The sequence below is a fragment of the Chrysemys picta genome, chromosome 2 (genome assembly GCF_011386835.1).
Source record: "Chrysemys picta bellii isolate R12L10 chromosome 2, ASM1138683v2, whole genome shotgun sequence".
NCBI lineage: Eukaryota > Metazoa > Chordata > Testudines > Emydidae > Chrysemys > Chrysemys picta.
Window position 1 is genome coordinate 133,167,041 of NC_088792.1, and position 18,232 is coordinate 133,185,272.

At 42.7% G+C, this 18,232-nt stretch overlaps 2 protein-coding genes across 3 annotated transcripts in view; one reads left to right on the plus strand and one right to left on the minus strand.

Annotated features, from left to right (window-relative positions):
• Nucleotides 1-3,003: 3,003 nt before the first annotated feature.
• DAP (death associated protein) overlaps nt 3,004-18,232 on the minus strand; it is a 104,295-nt gene continuing 89,066 nt past the window's right edge. Inside the window, exons 3-4 of the mRNA XM_005281011.3 lie at nt 11,402-11,444; nt 3,004-5,010 (exon numbers count right to left, since the gene is read on the minus strand). Of these exons, the coding sequence (XP_005281068.1) occupies nt 4,891-5,010; nt 11,402-11,444 (163 nt within the window). The 3' untranslated portion in view covers nt 3,004-4,890. The remainder of the gene's footprint in view (nt 5,011-11,401; nt 11,445-18,232) is intronic.
• LOC135981493 (zinc finger and SCAN domain-containing protein 32-like) lies at nt 13,702-16,240 on the plus strand. 2 transcript variants are annotated; one of them, XM_065584223.1, is made up of 2 exons: nt 13,702-14,773; nt 15,681-16,240. In XM_065584223.1, the coding sequence occupies exons 1-2, from the start codon at nt 14,197-14,199 to the stop codon at nt 15,794-15,796; spliced, it is 693 nt and encodes a 230-aa protein (XP_065440295.1). In that variant the 5' UTR covers nt 13,702-14,196; the 3' UTR covers nt 15,797-16,240. The 2 variants fall into 2 exon arrangements, 1 of the variants encoding a protein (XP_065440295.1); XR_010598531.1 differs by having other exon boundaries at nt 14,670-14,965.

The following is an 18,232-nucleotide window of genomic DNA, read 5'->3' on the forward strand; positions in this document are numbered from 1 at the left end:
ACCAAGTTTTTCTGAGGGTACTTACTATATGACCCCATCTGAGTACCAATGGTTTGAGGAAATATTTTTTCATTAATGTAGATTCCTTGCACCCTCTCAAATTACAGTAAAACCTGTACAAGACACCACCTGTAAATGACAAAGGCAACCTCCTGTGCTAAGAGACCACCCCAAAGTATTCACAAATAGTGAAAATTTTACTCCATCTTTATTAGGATTAATATCCCACCACTTAAGGTTTGTGAATTCTAGCATGGGGAAGCTGTCTGTTATGCATGCGATTTGTCCCAATGAAGTTCGTAGAACAAGTCATGTCCGTAAAGTTAAACACGTGTACATGTTTGCAGGATCAGAGCTTTACACTGTAAACTCCTCAGAGCAGGGAATCCATCTTTATGCGTACTGTGAAGCACCATGCACATTTATAGTGCTATGTAAGTAGTAATAATAATAAATTACTACTACCAGTAAGTCTCCAAAAATATCGTGATCTTAGTTTTTTTAAACTAGCTTGTTACAAAGGGTGCTACAAATCTATACATCATGTTAAAGGACTTTGAGAAGTTTACAACTATGCTGATTATAAAACCTTTTGCATTGAGAGAGAACAGAACTGAAACAAGTACTACATTAAAATGTTAAGTACCATTTCCTTTACGCCATCAATTTAAAACAAATTGCTGTACCTAGTTTCACCAGCTTCTACATCTGTGTCCCCCACGAAGAACTTCTGGGAATCCCCCGATTGTCAGTTTCCTAACTTGCATTAGTAACCAACATTCTAGTAGACAGCAGCTAGTTTTATTTTAAATGACCGGGGAATACTTCACAGGATGAGAATCTATTTAAAACTTCCCGTATCTTGTGCCAAGCAACCTCAATAAATGTCACTAGTTCAAGTGTTGATTCATTGCTTAACATTTTGAGTAAGAATCAAATAACGGTTCAGATGTATTGAACCCATGGAGAGGTACACCAAATATATACCACAGGAGTCATTTTTATTGTTACATTACCATGCTGACAATTCTATTCCAGGGAACGTCTAACATTCATTTCATGTTAACAGCTGAACATCTGGATACTTTATTTTGCACTTAAAGGCTGTTAAAATGCATTTAATTAATTAAAATAGATCCTGCAGCAGCACACAATCCATCCCCTGGCTAAGATGTTTTTATTTTGGACAAGGTGGTGCTATGTGTGCAAACATGGATATCCAACAGTTTCTATGTCTATACAGAGCGAGTCCCTCTAAGCTTATATTAATTCTCACCATCTTGAAAATCGCTAAAACGATCTGAGTAATTTTCTGCTGTTCACACCTACATCTGTCTAGAATATCTAATGGATGCTGCAAAGGTTGTCTATATATACTGACAACCAGCATTAGGAGTGTGCCTAGCTTTTAACATTAATGTGCCTAGTTTTTAACATTAAGTTTGATGGTCACTGTAATAAGAAGTAATATATCACTGGACGCATGTAGTGTCATCTCCTATTGCTAGACCCAGTGAATTCCAAAGCCAGTACCCACATACTACCAAATAATTGAGGAAGATGTATTGGTGCAGGACAGTGCCAACTGTTGATTGGACCATTAGCATATCAGCAATGTTTTAGGGCTGAATCCTGCCAGCATGCAAGTATTATTAGTATTAGCCATGTTTTATAATAGTGCCTAAAGGCAAATGAAGAATGAGGCCCCATTGCGGTAGGCACTGTACAAAAACAGTCACTGCCCCAAAATGGAAGTCAACTTACTCAGGTAAGTAATTTCATTGGCTTTAACAGAACCACAGTGTTGTTCGGATATACACCTCTACCCCGATATAACGCTGTCCTCGGGAGCCAAAAAATCTTACCGCGTTATAGGAGAAACTGCGTTGTATCGAACTTGCTTTGATCCGCTGGAGTGTGCAGCCCCACCCCCTAAGAGCACTGCTTTACCGTGTTATATCTGAATTTGTGTTATATCGGGTCACGTTATATCGGCGTAGAGATGTATATATTTAGGCCTGTCTGTAAAGGCCTATACTTTAAGAACGTAGGTAAATGTTTATCATTTAGCTAGTTATAGAGGTATAAATGAAAGAATCTGTGTATGGGCCTTCTCTCACTGGGACAGTCTGAGGCCCTGTGCTTAAGCTAAGGCCTTTGGCTAAGCAGTGGGAGCAGCCATAAGCTGGGAAGCATACAGTCCCATCCTCACATCCCAAACCAGTCACATTGAAATAAGGTGGTACTGGGCTGTTAGGGAGGTGATCCGATCTAACACCTCCAGAGAAAGGGAAGAGCCCAGAAGATGTAAAAGGAAATTTAGCTTGATAGTTTTCTGTCTGGTAAGAACTCGCTTATCAATAGACACAGCTGGGAAATTCTTATGTCTTTATAGGTGTAATTGTGAAATTCTCACTTCTGTATTGTTTTATTATATTTCCCACTTTGCTATTGTTTATTTGCATGGTCTCTGTCTGGTTCTGTGATTGTTTCTGTCTGCTGTATAATTAATTTTGCTGGGTGTAAACTAATTAAGGTGGTGGGATATAATTGGTTAGCTAATCATGCTACAATATGTTAGGATTGGTTAGGTAAATTTCAGTAAAATGATTGGTTAAGGTATAGCTGAGAATATTACTGTATAAATTAGGGGCAAACAGGAGGTAAATTGGGATTCAAAAATAAGGAAAGGGAACTCGGATTTAAGCTTGCTGGAAGTTCACCCCAATAAACATCGAATTGTTTGCACCTTCGGATTTTGGGTATTGTTACTCTCTGTTTACACAAGAAGGACCAGGGAAGTGGGAGGGTGAAGGAATAAGTCCTCTAACAAGAGTAAGGGATTACAAGACTGTGTCCTTAGAGAAGAGGCCTATGTTGTGTGTTTTTTTTAAATGCTGAATATGCAGATTTTAATTTGAGAGGATGCTCCATCCTTAAGGCAAATACAGTTCACAAGTCTCTTAAGCTGACAGTACGGCGAAGACAGCTGACAAGAAAATATCCCAGCATAAATTTTTATTAAATTTGAATATTTTCCCAGAAGCCCAAGAAATTCACAATCTTATTTCATTTACAGAAGGATCGCATAGCCAGACTATACTTTTTTTGGTCTGCAGATGTACATGAACGCATACAGGGTGAAGTTCATTTCTATGTGTAGAGGATCCTCTCCAAGTGATGCACAGCCCTTGTGCAGGGCGTCTGCACAGGGGTAAATCTTACTCACAATGAACTGAATTATCCCATTTAGAAAATGCCACTGTTTTTTCTATTTCAGTTTACAATAATCAGCCACTCAGAAGAATCATGACTTTATTTAGCATGGTTTTAAATAGTATTTTTAAAGCTCTCCTCTCACTACTTTTTCATGCTATTTGATTTTTAACTCTAAATACACTACCAAGCCCTGAGCAGCCCAGAACTACCAGGGTTTGCCAGATGAGTGACTTCAATGTTGGTCCAAGTGGCCATGTTTCCTGAAGTGACGTTCTATAATCATGCAAGGTACTAAAGCCTGTAGTGTATTTATATTCCTTTAAAAATTCAACTACATATTAAAAAATATAGGCTACATTTAAAAAAAACGTCATGGGTGTATAGAGATTAGATGTGGGAGGCAATAGACAGGGGTACTGATTTTGATAGAGCTAGTGATTTTAAACTGTGCAAGCATAAAAAGATTTATACACATGGCCAGACCTAACCTTGACTACGTTAGTTAAAATGGTACATCTTATCTGTATCATCTGCTTGCCTATGGTAAAAGTCTAGAAAAAACAGCAGACATGGTATGTAATAGACCGTGCACCATGATGTCATACACATTTACAGTTACAGATAGTCCATATTTTAGAACAATAACCATACACCGTATTTAAGTTAAATGGATTTACCCTTCTGTCTGTTTTGGGGCCAATTCTGTGAGATGTTGAGTTCCCTCAACTCTCTCAGTGGGAAGTAAGGGAGCTCACTTCTTCACGGCATTGGACTGCTTGCACCTCAATGATTTACTACACACCACTATGCCTTATTGCTCACTTTATTTAGAAAGGCTTCACAGGGTCCTGAAGTCTCACAAATACCCATCACGAGACCCAACAGGTGAGTTGAGGAATGACACTGCATAGAATAGGCTTCCCCCTATTTTGACATCTTCCTCCCACTTAAAGCAACAGCGCTCCAAATGTACAAAGTCTACATGGAAGAGGTGCTGTAAATGGAACATGGTGTCACAAAGGATCAACTAGATTCCTCCCCACACCCCCATTTGATCATGGTTTCTGATCATTTCTTCTCTGCCACAGCTAAATTCAAAGGAGAGAATCTAAAGCATAAAAACTTTAGCAACATTCTTTCTTATATTCTAGATAGATTACAAATATAGTCCAGACTACAAGATTCTATAAAAATCAGACTCCCACATATTACAAACCTCCCAAACAAATACAAAAAACATCCTCCCCACGTCAAATAAACCAAACACAAAATCTTATATGATCCCCAATAGGTTTAACATTAAAGTTACCTCTGCTATTGGCTATGGCAATCCCGCATCTAAATCCCTTCATCAGATTAATTATTTATATTCACGTTTGGTCTCGGCAATAACAGATTTATTACATTGCTAAGCAAAACTGAACTGGATAAACTGAGTAATACTCTCGATAGCAAACACACAGTGGCAAAGCGGCATGTTTTCCATCTGGAGTAACAGAACCTAATGAAATCTCCATTTTTATTAAACCATGGAGAATTAAGGCAAAAGCAACATATATCATTTTTAAAGGCCAGTTTTATTGATTTGGTAGCGTGAATCCTAAAAACTCGAATCTCTTCTTTCTACAATGTATTCACTGATGCAGTCTGACTGGCTTTTTGACAGAGGGCTCACTTGCGAGGCTGGTTGATGTGCTGATTGACATGTTGTGGATGAGGAAGCTTTTCCATAGAGGGATGAGGTTTTTGGTGAGCCACCTGAGCTGCAGCTGGAGGGAAGTCTTTATCACCCTGTTAAAGAACACACCAGGAAAAATACAAACATTTAAAAAACATGCCAACCAGTTCAAACTGATAGTATTTTGTTTTTATTTAAAGCATAAAGAACATGTGAAAAACACTGTGGGTCCCTCTATTTCCTTTCTTCCTTTGCAGACACACTGCATGCATTCTATCTTGGCATTTTTAACAGGGATTTTGTAAACTTTAAAAAAAAAAAAAAGTCACACTTCTGTCTGAAAATTTTCACCTACTGTTGTTCCAAGTAGCACCTAAAATGACTGTATCTTACAGATTGGAGAGAGAAGATTCTTCTGTTTTTGATTTCTGCAGTGTCAGCGCTTTGTGTAAAGTCAGGCTATGTCTACACTACAATCTATGTTGGGAAAACGTATGTTGCTCAGTGGTGTGAATAAACCGCCCCTTGAGCGACATAAGTTATACTGACATAAGTGCTCATGTGCACAGCGCTGTTGGCGGGAGAGCTTCTTCCGCTGACATAGCTACTGCCACGCGTTGAGATGGTTTTATGTCGATGGCAGAGCTCTCTCACATCGGCATAGAGCGTCTTCACCAGACGCGCTGCAGTAGCGCAGCTGTATGTTTAGACATGGCCTCAGTTACTCTGATTATTATGCTCAGTTTCCTTATTTGTGACAATTTTTTTTAAACAGCAGCAAGGGAGGGGAAAGCATTTTAAAAACAGGAGAAAGTAGTTTGTTACACCATACAAATAAACAGAATTCTGCCAGGGGAGCTACATACTCAAACTGCTTTTAACTCTATAGTATAAACATAGCTTAGATTTCAAGTTTAAAATGTCCCTTTTAAAGAAGCATTGGTCCCACCTGTGCCATCATCACCTAACACCTACTCTGCAAAACCAGCCCAATTGCAGTAGTACGTATTTGCTGTACAATCAGCAAGGAATCAGGCAGCTGCTTATTTCTGTTTGTGAAGTCATCCCTGTCAACCCTTTGAAAAGCAATGGAGGACAATCATTAGCATCCAAAGGGGCAGGGACTAGAGAGGGAACATCACCATATCCCTGTCTAAACGTTGGGGAAGAATCTAATTTTCTTATGTTTAGGCCAGAAACACTTTAACTTTAATTGGCAGATGACAATGTTGTACAAAGTGATTTTATACAAAACAGAAATCCTATGTCCACTTTATTTTCCCTCCATTTTACCCTAATGTGCCCTCTCTATCTTGTCAAGTTTGCCTTTGCTCTTTCAGGGCCATATTGTTCATTAGAGAGATAAGGTGGGAGAGGCGATATATTTTATTGGGCCATTTCTATTGCTGAAAGACAAACTTTTGAGCTACGGAGAGCTTCTCTTCAGGTCTGAGAGAGGTACTCAGTGTCACAACTAAATACATGGTGAAACAGATTAACATAAGTAAACACATTCTAAGAAGGAGAGCTCTGTGTGGCTTGAAAGCTAGTCTCTTTCACCAACAGAAATTGGTCCAATAAAAGATATTACCTTACCCACCTAGTCTAGTCTATGAGACCATTAAAGGTGAAGTGCCTATTAACACCTCTTCAGTCATAGGACAAAAACGGGGAACATAATGAGTTACATACTGTTGTAATAAGCTATGAATCCAGTGTTTTTAGTTAGACTGTGATATTTAGTGTCTAGCAAAGTTATGAATTTGTTTGTCTTTCGAAAGTGTTGTGCAGATTTCCCTTAGGACAAAGACTGAGAGGTCAGATATGAAATGACGTTTAGTGAAAGTGTTGGCCCATCAGTGATATGGTATTTGTCTTTTATCTCTTTTCTATGTGACTTCATTTGAAAGCATAATAATTGTCTGGTTTCACCCATACAGTTGTTGTTTAGATATTTAGTGCACTGGATGAGGTACACCACAAGGTGCGATAGGCATAATGGATCTTAAAAGGTCTGTTGTGGGAGGTACTGGTCATTGTAGCAGTGGAAATAGGTAGGCAGGTTTTGCATCTGTTGATCTGACAGGGTCCAGTGCTCTTTTGAGTTGGTGTGTCCTGGTCTGTGGGGCGCTTGCTTCTGATGAGCTTACTGAGATCAGGGGGTTGTTTGAAGGCCAGAAGAGGGGGGCTGGGAAAGATTTCTTTCAGGTCCCCATTAAGTATGGGCTGTAATTGTTTAAAGATGCCTTGTATGGGTTACAGTGTTGGGTAGCAGGTGACAACTACCGGTGTGAGGTCGGAGGGTTTTTCCCCCCTGTATTGAAGTGGGTTCTCTCGGGGAATTTGGATGGCCTGTTCCATGATGCAATCTACTTCTCTGGTGGAGTGTCCTTGTTTGACAAAGGCAGTTTTTAGAGTGTTAAGGTGTGTATCTTGCACTTTCTCCTCTGAGCATATTCTGCGGTATCCGAGGGCCTGGCTGTAGATAACAGATTGCTTGGTGTGTTTGGGGAGGATCTCTGAAGGTGGGTGTGGTGATCCGTGGGTTTCTTGTACATAGTTGTCTGAAGGGTTCCATTGTTGAAGCTGATCCTCGTGTCTTGGAAGTTGAGGCTGGTGTGGGAGTGTTCTAGAGAGAGTTTAATGGACAGGTGGTGGTTGTTGAAGTTGTGGTGAAGATCTATGAGGGAGATTAGGTCGTCTGTCCAGAGGATGAAAATATCATCAATGTATCTCAGGTATATCATTGGTTTTGTGGTGCATTTGTCCAGAAATTCTTCCTCATGGGGGCCCATGAACAAGTTGGCATATTGGGGAGCCATTCTAGTACCCACAGCTGTTCCCATGACTTGGACAAAGTGTTTGCTGTTGCCCGTAAAATTGTTATGGGTGACAATGAAATGGATGAGTTTGGTAATGTGTTTTGGATGGATATCTGAGTGTTGTCCTTTGTCTTGTAGATATTTAAGGCAGGCAGTGATGCCATCATTGTGAGGGATGTTGGTGTATAGGTGTCAAGGACAGTTGTCAAGGAAGGTTGTAATGTTGCAGAGTTTGGGGAGGAAGTCGGTTGTGTCATGGAGGAAGCTGTCCCTTTGTGCGGTGATTATTTGAGGATGGTTTCTATGAGTCCTGATATTCCTTCAATAAAAGTGCCATGCCCAGATATGATGGGTCTGCCTGGGTTCCCCTGTTTATGTATCTTGGGAAGCATGTACAAGGACTCTGGGGGCAGCTCATGGGGGATGAGGTTGTAGAGTTTTTCTTGGAGATGCTTGGGGAAGCATGTGATGATATCCTTAAATTCCTGGGTGAACTGTGGTGTGTGTGTGGGTCTCTGGGTTCTTTATAGTAGGTGATGTCAGAGAGTTGGCGGTTGGGCTCGCTGATGTAGTCATCACAGCTGAAGACTAGAATGGTGCACCTTTTGTCTGCTGGTTTGATCACTATCTGATGGCTGGATTTCAGGGACAGTGTTGCTGTCCTCTCAGCAGTGGAGAGACTGTGGTGGATGTGATGTTTAAGGATTTCAGTCAATTTTTTTCCTGAAGCTATCAATGTAATGATCGAGTGTGTTGTTTTTGTCTACTGTGGGGTGTCCAGTCAGATGATTCTATGTGGGTGAAACCAGACAATCACTGCGCTCTTGCATGAACTCTCACAGAAAAATGATAAAAGACAAAAACATTGTATCACTTGTGGGTGAACACTTTTCACAAAACAATCACATGATATCTGACCTCTCAGATCTCATCCTCAAAGGAAACCTGCACAACACCAGCACAAGATGGGTCTGGGAATTTAAATTCATAACTCTGCTAGACACTAAAACTCATGGTCTTAATAAAGACACTGGATTTTATGGCTTATTACAACAATCTGTAACTCACTAACCCCCTTTTCTGGCCAAAGACTAGGGAGATGCTCTCAGGCCACTTCACCTTGAATGGTCTCTTAGAACATGTGTTAACTACTTATGCTAAACAACTGTTCCAACTTGTATTTAGTTGTGACACTCTGAGTACCTTTCCTAGACCTGAAGAGCTCTGTGTAGTTCGAAATCTTGTCTTTTTCACCAACAGAAGTTGGTCCAATGAAAAATATTATCTCACCCACCTTGTCTCTCTAATATCCTGGGATAAACACAGCTACAACAACACTGCAAACATTAGTCTAACTATAATTTTCACCATTAAATTGCTTCATTTAATCCCTCTCTGCACTAAATTTTTCTCTTTTTTGAAGATATTTTCTTCTCTGAACTGATATTTTCCCCTTTTTTTCCCCCTCTGCTGTCATTGATTTTTTTTTTTTTTTGTATCCTCTCCTACTTCCCTTTCACATATACTTGAGATGGCGGCCTGAATGCAGGTCTTGTTAACACACTAAATGTGACTGATGAGTGTTTTAGAGGACAAGCGGTCGCCAAAGTGGGTCCATCACTGTCCTCCAGAAATGTTTCTCTGCCATGCAGAGAACTACTTTGTATCCGGCTGAAGGATGCGGTTGCCAAAGTGGCTCCCAGTTCAAACACTGGGCTTTTTTTGGTGGTGGCGAACTGACAAAGTCTGAGGATCAAGGCAGCCACAGTAGAGCCTGGAGGTGCAGTACTGCCTGCCTGAGCTATAGAGTGCAAATCACTGGCTGCAAGCATGCTGCAGGTCACCATAGTAACCTACCAAGGAGTCAAGTGTTTCCTAAAGAGCAAGATACAAGCTAGAGGAAGGAAAAGTCGCAAGGTAACTAAGGAAAGGACTTCCCTTCTATTTTCACTAGGCCTGGACCTTGTAGACTTACAAAGTCCAGGTCCCCTTTTTTTTGTTATGCTCAGCAACAAAAAAAGGATGTTTGTATGTCACCAAGGCAAAATGTCACAATTTTAGAGATGACAAAGTGAGACTAAAGCTTCTAAATTGTAATGCAAATGTTTTTGGCTGTAAACAAACAAACAACCCCCCAAAACATCTCAGGATGAAATCCTAAAAGGCACAGTAATGTTGAGCTTTATGCAGGGGAAGGCCAGCACAACTATATCACTGAAATACACACCCAGTCTCATTCTGAGGCCAGCACTTCTCTTCTACTCTAGCTCAAGGGCTTCAGCAAATGGCAGCAGCCCATTCTTGGCACTTCAGATCTTGTGGCTATACCACTTCCCCAGTATGGATCTATCCCAATTACCACCATCAGGCTGGGTTGGCATGGAAACCTTTCACAGTTCACACGGAGCATGTGCTTGGCCTCTCCACTGGCACCCACTACAGTTCCATTGCAGGACTTAAGTCTTGCAGAGGACATTGCGGTGGCCAGGCACATACAAGAGTGCAAATTCTTCCTAACTGATTCTGACAAGACTATTCACAGCAGCTTGACCACTGATTAAATGGTCCTCTGGCTCCAGACCCAGAAAATAAATGAAACTGACCAACTGAGCACTGCAGTCTAGTAAGGGCGTGGGGTCTGGGTTAAACAAAACATTACTGTAACAAATTTATTTACACTCATTTAACCCACGCTTAGCTTAGTTTCACCTCACCAATTGGTGGTAATATGGTTGATACAAGCTTGGGTAATTCATTCTGAGTATATAGGGAGATTATGTTACATTCCATACACTGACAATTACAGTGAGTTTGGGCATAAATTATTATTAAATTCTTGGCAAATTAATGTTAATCACATCATGTTGATATTCATGCCTTAGCTCTATTATAATTATAGGAAGCAACTAAAACACATATTTATCATTTTTGAGCACTGACAGTTGTTAGAAAAAAGTTAATCCAGAAGAAACTAGACTGTGAAACATTTACATCAGTATGCTCACAAGTAATCCCATTGACTTTAATGGACTATTTACATGAAAGGTGCTCACATTTGTAAGTAAGGGTTGCACATGTAGTCCTATGTATGTGCACAGTGATGGAGCTAATAATATTAATGTAGGCAATTGCACTCGTTAAGCTCAGTTTTTCAGGATTCTCATTACTTGATTACATCTATGCATCTCCCCACAATATAATTTTAACGAGAAGTTTATGTCTGAGATGCAATAAGGATGCAAGTGCTTCTATACATCACATGCACGGAGTTAGATCGTGCAGTTGGATCTGTGTGGATGGACCCTTATGCTTGTGTGGTGCCCATTTGACTTCAGCAGGTGTCTATCCACATGGATCAAGCTACTGGAGATGGTCCGTATGTAACAAGTTTTGAAAAAAGTGATGCAGTAGCATCAACGATACAGGACAAAGTCCAATAGCTTCACATTTTTAAACTCACAAACTAAAACAGTAGAAACAATTTCAATATATCTATTCATCCATAACCTAATCAAATAAAAAATACTTAAGCAGGCTTAAATAAAGTATAAATATAAACCCCAATCAAGTCAAATATGAGAGGAAAGGGAAAAGATCACAATTAAAAATCTTTCTCTAATCAGTGATGAAATGAAAAGGCTCTTAATCAAAGGACTGAAAAGAAATTAACATGTAAACTCACTCTTGCAATGACACCGGAGATGAACACCGTTGGTTTAGGTGGGCTGGAAAATAAGAAAGATTATAGTTATTTAATTGATTTGTTCAACTTTACGTACCCTCAGGGGAAAAAGAACACAGGTACAGCAGCACAATTATTTTCTGCCATGACATTTTTAAAGAGGCTACATAATGGCAAATCTGAATCTGATGGATTTTTTTCTTATATTCTCACCATGACCTTTCAGTATTCACTGTGCTCTGATGATGCATGAAATTCAAAAGCAGGTTTGTATGTCCTGCAAAAAGCTTGTGTGTACTGGACCTGCTATGCTTTGTCAACCTGCCACCACACACCATCATGTGAACCACGCTTCCTGCTGCTTTAAAAAAAAAGAGGGCGGGTGTGGCTAGGAGCAATATGTGAGTTTAAAAAAAGGGAATTTTTGACATCACAACTGTTTTAAAACACCTCTTCCAATTGCAAGCTCTCCAATGCCTTTTGGGAATTCTGGTCTTCTGTGTCATATTATTCAAAGAACTTGTTCCTACAAGGTACCCAGCCCCTTGAACTCCCAATGAAGGTAACAAACTGAGAACTCATGCTAGGTTTGTGCTTTTTTTTTATTTGGTCGTACTCTGTCTTGCTCTTGCCAAAGAAATTACACTGAAGATTCTGTAAGTCTTTAAAATCGCCTTCCTAATCAATTTAGTTCAAGAGCTGTTTGAGGATAGCATTTCAGATGGTATAGCAGAACTAACTAATGAGACAGTTGAGACAAAAATTAGGAATACTCGTTTCCCGATATTCCTCAGATTTAATTCACCCTTCTTAAATTCCAGCCCTGGCTTCTACCAGCACTGCCCAGTACTAGGGCGTAATTGCCTACCATAAACTTCAGCTAAATCACAGAAATCCTTAATGCTAACTGTAGTATAGACAGCTACATTAACAAATCCTATAGAACCACTGCAGCAAAAGAAAAACAACCCAAATGGTAACAAGCAATCATTTTAAATTTTTTCCCACAGTAAAGATCCATACTGAACTGATTTTAACTTACATACCAGTGTCATTTTCCTCTGACAGCAGCCTCTTGACTTCTCTCTTCTTGTCTAAAGTGGCCCAAATGCTCTAGTCTAATCCACCCATGCTATGTTAAAGAGTCAAAGGTGGCTTTATACCACTTTGTTTCCCTGCCTGTGGGGCCAACCTGATGCCAGTCCAACCCCCCAGTGAAAGGGACAGTAACCTGTCAGTAAGTGCACAGTCATATCCTATTTCTTCTTTAGCAGAAAAAAAGGAAACCTAGTCATAGCTATAAACTATTGGGTTACAGTATATGTTTGTGTGCTACATTAAATCCACTGGCTCTCCTGTCCATTTCTGCTAGACCTCTTTGTCCCCTAAAGATCTTTGAAAATCAAGATCCTCAGCTTTTGTCTTTGAAGATCTGAATAATTATGACATGTGCCAATGCTGATTTAAAAGGATAACAAAAGGACATGGTACACTGAATCAGTAGTTCTCTCACTCTAATTCACAGGACCACTTTATGAGAGATCTTCTTACAGATGCACCTCCCATCCCGACCCCCTACTGCTTGGTTCTCAGAACTTTTAATTCTGTGAACCATTAGACAAGCCCCAAAGCCTACAGTTTTAGAACCACTGCACTGAGACATTTACTGTGTTTGCAGTAGTCCAACATACACTACTGTTGCTCAGAAACACCTGCGAAAAATAGGGGTTGGGGGAGGTGAGCATGTCAGCAGACCCCAAGAAAGGAGCAGGCTATCATTGCTACATTTGTAACACACTTTCAAGTGCTTTAAATTCTATTGGTGTTTTATGCTAAGTATAACCTACATTTCTAGTATTTTATAACCTGTGATGGTTGCTTTGAGGATATATTTAATCTGATGAAAATCGGTTTGACAGATGTTGTTTTGAAGATGCAACATTACTTTTTCTAGGCTTTAATAAACAAAAAAGTGAAAAAAATTACTGTTACTAAAATAGAATTCTTATACATGCTTTTACTATTTTATATTTGGTAGACACATTTATTTAAGTTTAAATAAAAGGTAAAGTAGTTCTTATTTAAGGAATACAAGGCTAAATTTGCCAGGATTGTTTAAAGTTCATGAAAATACTTTCATAAGGAATTCTAGTTTTATTATAACAGGTGGAGAAAAAGCCCACATTTAAGATTGGAATGTACAAAGCACTTATTCCAATTTTATATGTGCAATAATGTCAAAAATTTTAAACCTCACAAATTTTACTGGGTTCATTTGCACTGAAAGTATCCAAGTAAGATAGAGAGTTCTATTACTTCATAGTACAGAAGCTTAAACAAGGTGTTTACTAACATTACAAGAAAATCATAGAGAAGATAGAATACTTGAAAAGACCACTAAATTAGGCCTGGTCTACACTAGGAGGTTATGTCGAATTTAGCAGCGTTAAATTGAATTAACCCTGCACCCGTCCACACAACGAAGCTATTTAGTTCGACAGAGAGGTCTCTTAAATTCGATTTCTGTACTTCTCACCAACGAGGGGAGTAGCGCTAAATTCGACATAGCCATGTCGAATTAGGGTAGGTGTGGATGGAAATTGATGCTAATAGCTCCGGGAGCTATCCCAGAGTGCACCACTCTGTTGACGCTCTGGACAGTAGTCCGAGCTCGGATGCTCTGACCAGCCACCCAGGAAAAGCCCTGGGAAAATTTGAATTCCTTTTCCTGTCTGGGCAGTTTGAATCTCATTTCCTGTTTGGACATCGTGGCGAGCTCAGCAGCACTGGCAACGATGCAGAGTTCTCCAGCAGAGGTGACCATGCAATCTCAGAATAGAAAGAGGGCCCCAGCATGGACTGATTGGGAAGTCTTGGATCTGATCGCTGTGTGGGGCGATGAGTCCATGCTTTTGGAGCCGCGATCGAAAAGACGGAATGCAAAGATCTACGAGAAGATCTCAAAAGCCATGACAGAGAGAGGGTACAGCCGGGATGCAACGCAGTGCCGCGTGAAAATCAAGGAGCTGAGACAAGCGTACCAGAAGACCAAAGAGTCAAACGGACGCTCCGGATCCCAGCCCCAGACATGCCGTTTCTACGAGGCACTGAATTCCATTCTAGGTGCGGCCGCCACCACTACCCCACCACTGACCGTGGACTCTGAGGATGGGATATTGTCGATGGCCGCTTCCTCGGAGATGTTAGCGGACGGGGAAGATGAGGAAGGTGAGGAGGAGGACGACGCAGTCGACAGCGCATACAACGCTGATTTCCCAGACAGCCAGGATCTCTTCATCACCCTCACAGAGATCCCCTACCAACCGTCCCCAGGCGTTAACCCAGACCCTGAATCAGGGGAAGGATCAGTCGGTAAGTGTTTTAAACATGTAAACATTTATTTTGAACAGAACAGGAATATTAACAATGGGTTTTTCATGATTTGTTTGCCCTAGGTGCTTAACGTTTTAGTCGTTGGCAGTGCAACTACTGCCAAAGAAGGTCTATATGTCCGGGGATAGAGCTGAAATCCTCATGGGACATCTCCACGAAGCTCTCCTGGAGGTAATTGGAAAGCCTTTGCATGAGGTTCCTGGGGAGAGCGGCCTTATTGTGTCCTCCATGGTAGGAAACTTTTCCTCGCCAGGCTATCATCAAGTACTCTGGGATCATTGCCTTGCAGAGCATGGTGGCATACGGCCCTGGTTTTTGCTGGCTTTCACGCAGCATGCGTTCTTTCTCGGTCTCAGAAATTCTCAGCAGAGTGATGTCGCTCATGGTGACCTGCTTAGAATTAGGGGAATGTTACTATTGGGACTGCTTGCCTGTTCCTTTACAGAACTGTCACCGGCGGTTTACAGCCACGCGGTGGAGGCGGGAGAGGGGCAGCATACAGGGATCTTTCCCGGGGACAGCCGCGAGGGCGTAGGACAGGGGCAGAGTTCATGCTTGCCGGATTGCCGGCAGCAGGAACTGGCCAACGATAGGAGCATTGCTTTGAACGTGAAAGGAGGGCACTGCTATAATTTAAGTTTTAAGCAGCCAAAAGTCTACGGCTTACCATGTCAGCCTGCTACCCGAATTCCGCTGTCCTGCCCCGCTTGTCTGATCTCCACTGCAAGACCCCAGACACTGAATGCGAAGGCCGAAAATTCAACCTTGTCCTGAGAGCGCATGTGATAGGTGCTGTGCATGGTCTTGTTCACAGAGAAAGACTATGTTCATTGTTCACAAAAAATTATCTTTGTGAGGAATTCACTCCCTTTTTCCCATCCCACAGCTGCGAATGTCTCCCGACCTACCCTGGCATCCCCCTCGCAGAGGCTGGCGCAGATTAGGCGGAGAAAGAAAAGGACACGGGACGACATGTTCTCAGAACTTATGGGCTGCTCCTGAGCCGATGCGGCCCAGCAGACCCAGTGGAGGGAGAACATGTCGCAATACCAGCGAGCACACAGCGAACGGGAGGAGAGGTGGCGGCAGGAAGACCAGCAGGCAACTCAAACGCTGCTTGGACTAATGAGGGAGCAAACGGACACGCTCCGGCGCCTTGTGGATGTTCTGCAGGACCGGAGGCAGGAGGACAGAGCCCCGCTGCAGTCTATCTCTAACCGCCCTCCCCCGCCACAAACTCCCATACCCCCCTCACCCAAAGTCCCAAGAAGGAGGGGCGGCAGGGGCCGTGAAAACTGTCACTGCACCCCTGCAGACTGCTCAAGTACCAGAAGGCTCTAATTCCCAAAAATTTGATAAGTCCTTTCCTTCCCGCCTCACCCAAGCCCCCGTCCCAGTTTCATCCCCTAACTGTGTAGTTGCTAATAAAAGATACGTTTCTGTTAATTACTGTTTCCATCATGTTCTTTTAGGGGAGAGTGTGTTTTAAGGGGGGAAAGGAGGTTGGAAATTGGAGAGGACAGTCACCTTTACCAGGGTACTGACACGGGGGCAGGTTCAGCAGAAGGTCACACACAGATTGCAGTCACTAGGCACCCTGGTCAGTCTGGGAGGTGGTTTTCATGTTCTGTGTGGGGGGGGGCATGTGACTTTGTGGCAGGGGAGGGCGGATAGAGATCTTAAGCAGTGGTCCTTATCCTGGATCACAGAGCCACGCAGCAGGGGATCTGTAACCGTCCTCCCCCGCCACAAAGTCACATAGCCCCCACACACAGAGTCCCGAAAAGGAGGGGTGGCAGGCTCCGTTGAAACAGCCAGTCCACCACTGCGGACCACTCTAGGAGCAGGAGCCTGTCATTCCTCGAGTTTAGAAGCGTCCTTTCCATCACTATGCCCACTCCCCACCACAGTCTGCGTCCCAGTTTCAACACTTTACCGCGACATCCGTAATAAAGAAAATGGTGTTCATTAACAAAGTTTCATTTATTTTATTTTTAAATGTGTGTTGGAAGCGGGGGGACGCGGTGAACGGGGTATGTAGCTGGAGAGGATAGTCAACAGTAAGTGGGTAAAGAAACGGGGGCAGGTTCAGCTTCTCTTTAAACAAACTTAATAGTCACAGGTTACCCTGCTCACTGAGGAACCTAGCTTTCAAAGCCTCCCGGATGCACAGCGCATCCCGCTGGGCTCTTCTAATTGCATGGCTGTCTGGCTGGGCGTAATCAGCAGCCAGGCTATTCGCCTCAACCTCCCACCCCGCCATAAAGGTCTCCCCCTTGCTCTCACAGAGATTGTGGAGCACACAGCAAGCTGCAATAACAATGGGGATATTGGTTTCGCTGAGATCAGAGCGAGTCAGTAAGCTTCTCCATCTCCCCTTGAGACGGCCAAAAGCACACTCCACCACCATTCTGCACTTGCTCAGATGGTAGTCGAAGAGTTCCTTTTCAGTGTCCAGGGCGCCTGTATAGGGCTTCATGAGCCAGGGCATTCGCGGGTAGGCTGGGTCCCCGAGGATCACTATAGGCATCTCCACATCCCCAACAGTTATTTTCTGGTCTGGGAAGTAAATACCTTCCTGCAGCCATCTAAACAGATCAGAGTTCCTGAAAACACGAGCGTCATGAACCTTGCCCGGCCATCCTAGGTTGATGTTTGTAAAACGTCTCCTATGGTCCACCAGTGCTTGCAGCACCATTGAAAAGTAGCCCTTTCAGTTAATGTACTGGCTGGCCTGGTGGTCCAGTCCCAGGATAGGGATGTGAGTTCCATCTATAGCCCCACCGCAGTTTGGAAATCCCATCGCGGCGAAGTCATCTATGATCACCTGCACGTTTCCCAGGGTCACTACCTTTGAGAGCAGTAGCTCAACGATTGCATTGGCTACTTGAATCACAGCAACCCCCACGGTAGATTTGCCAACGCCAAAGTGATTCGTGACTGACTGGTAGATGTCTGGCGTTGCAAGCTTCCAGAGGGCTATGGCCACTCGCTTCTGGACAATCAGGGCTGCTCGCATCCGGGTGTCCTTGCGCTTCAGGGCAGGGGACAGCAACTCACAAAGTTCCAGGAAAGTTCCCTTCCGCTTACGAAAGTTTTGCAGCCACTGTGATTCATCCCAGACCTGCAGTACTATGCGGTCCCACCAGTCCGTGCTTGTTTCCCGGGCCTAGAATCGCCGTTCCACAGCATCAACATGACCCATTGCCACCATGATGTTCACGGCGCGGGGTCCTGTGCTTTGTGAGAGGTCTGTGCCACTCTCAGACTTCATGTCCTCACCGCGCTGCCGTAGCCTCCTCGCCCGATTTCTCAGCATCTGCCTCTGGAAAAGGTGGATGATAAGGCGCGAGGTGTTGACAACGGCCATAACTGCAGCGATGGTCGCAGCGGGCTCCATGCTCGCAGTGCTGTGGCGTCCGCGCTGTCACTCACCAG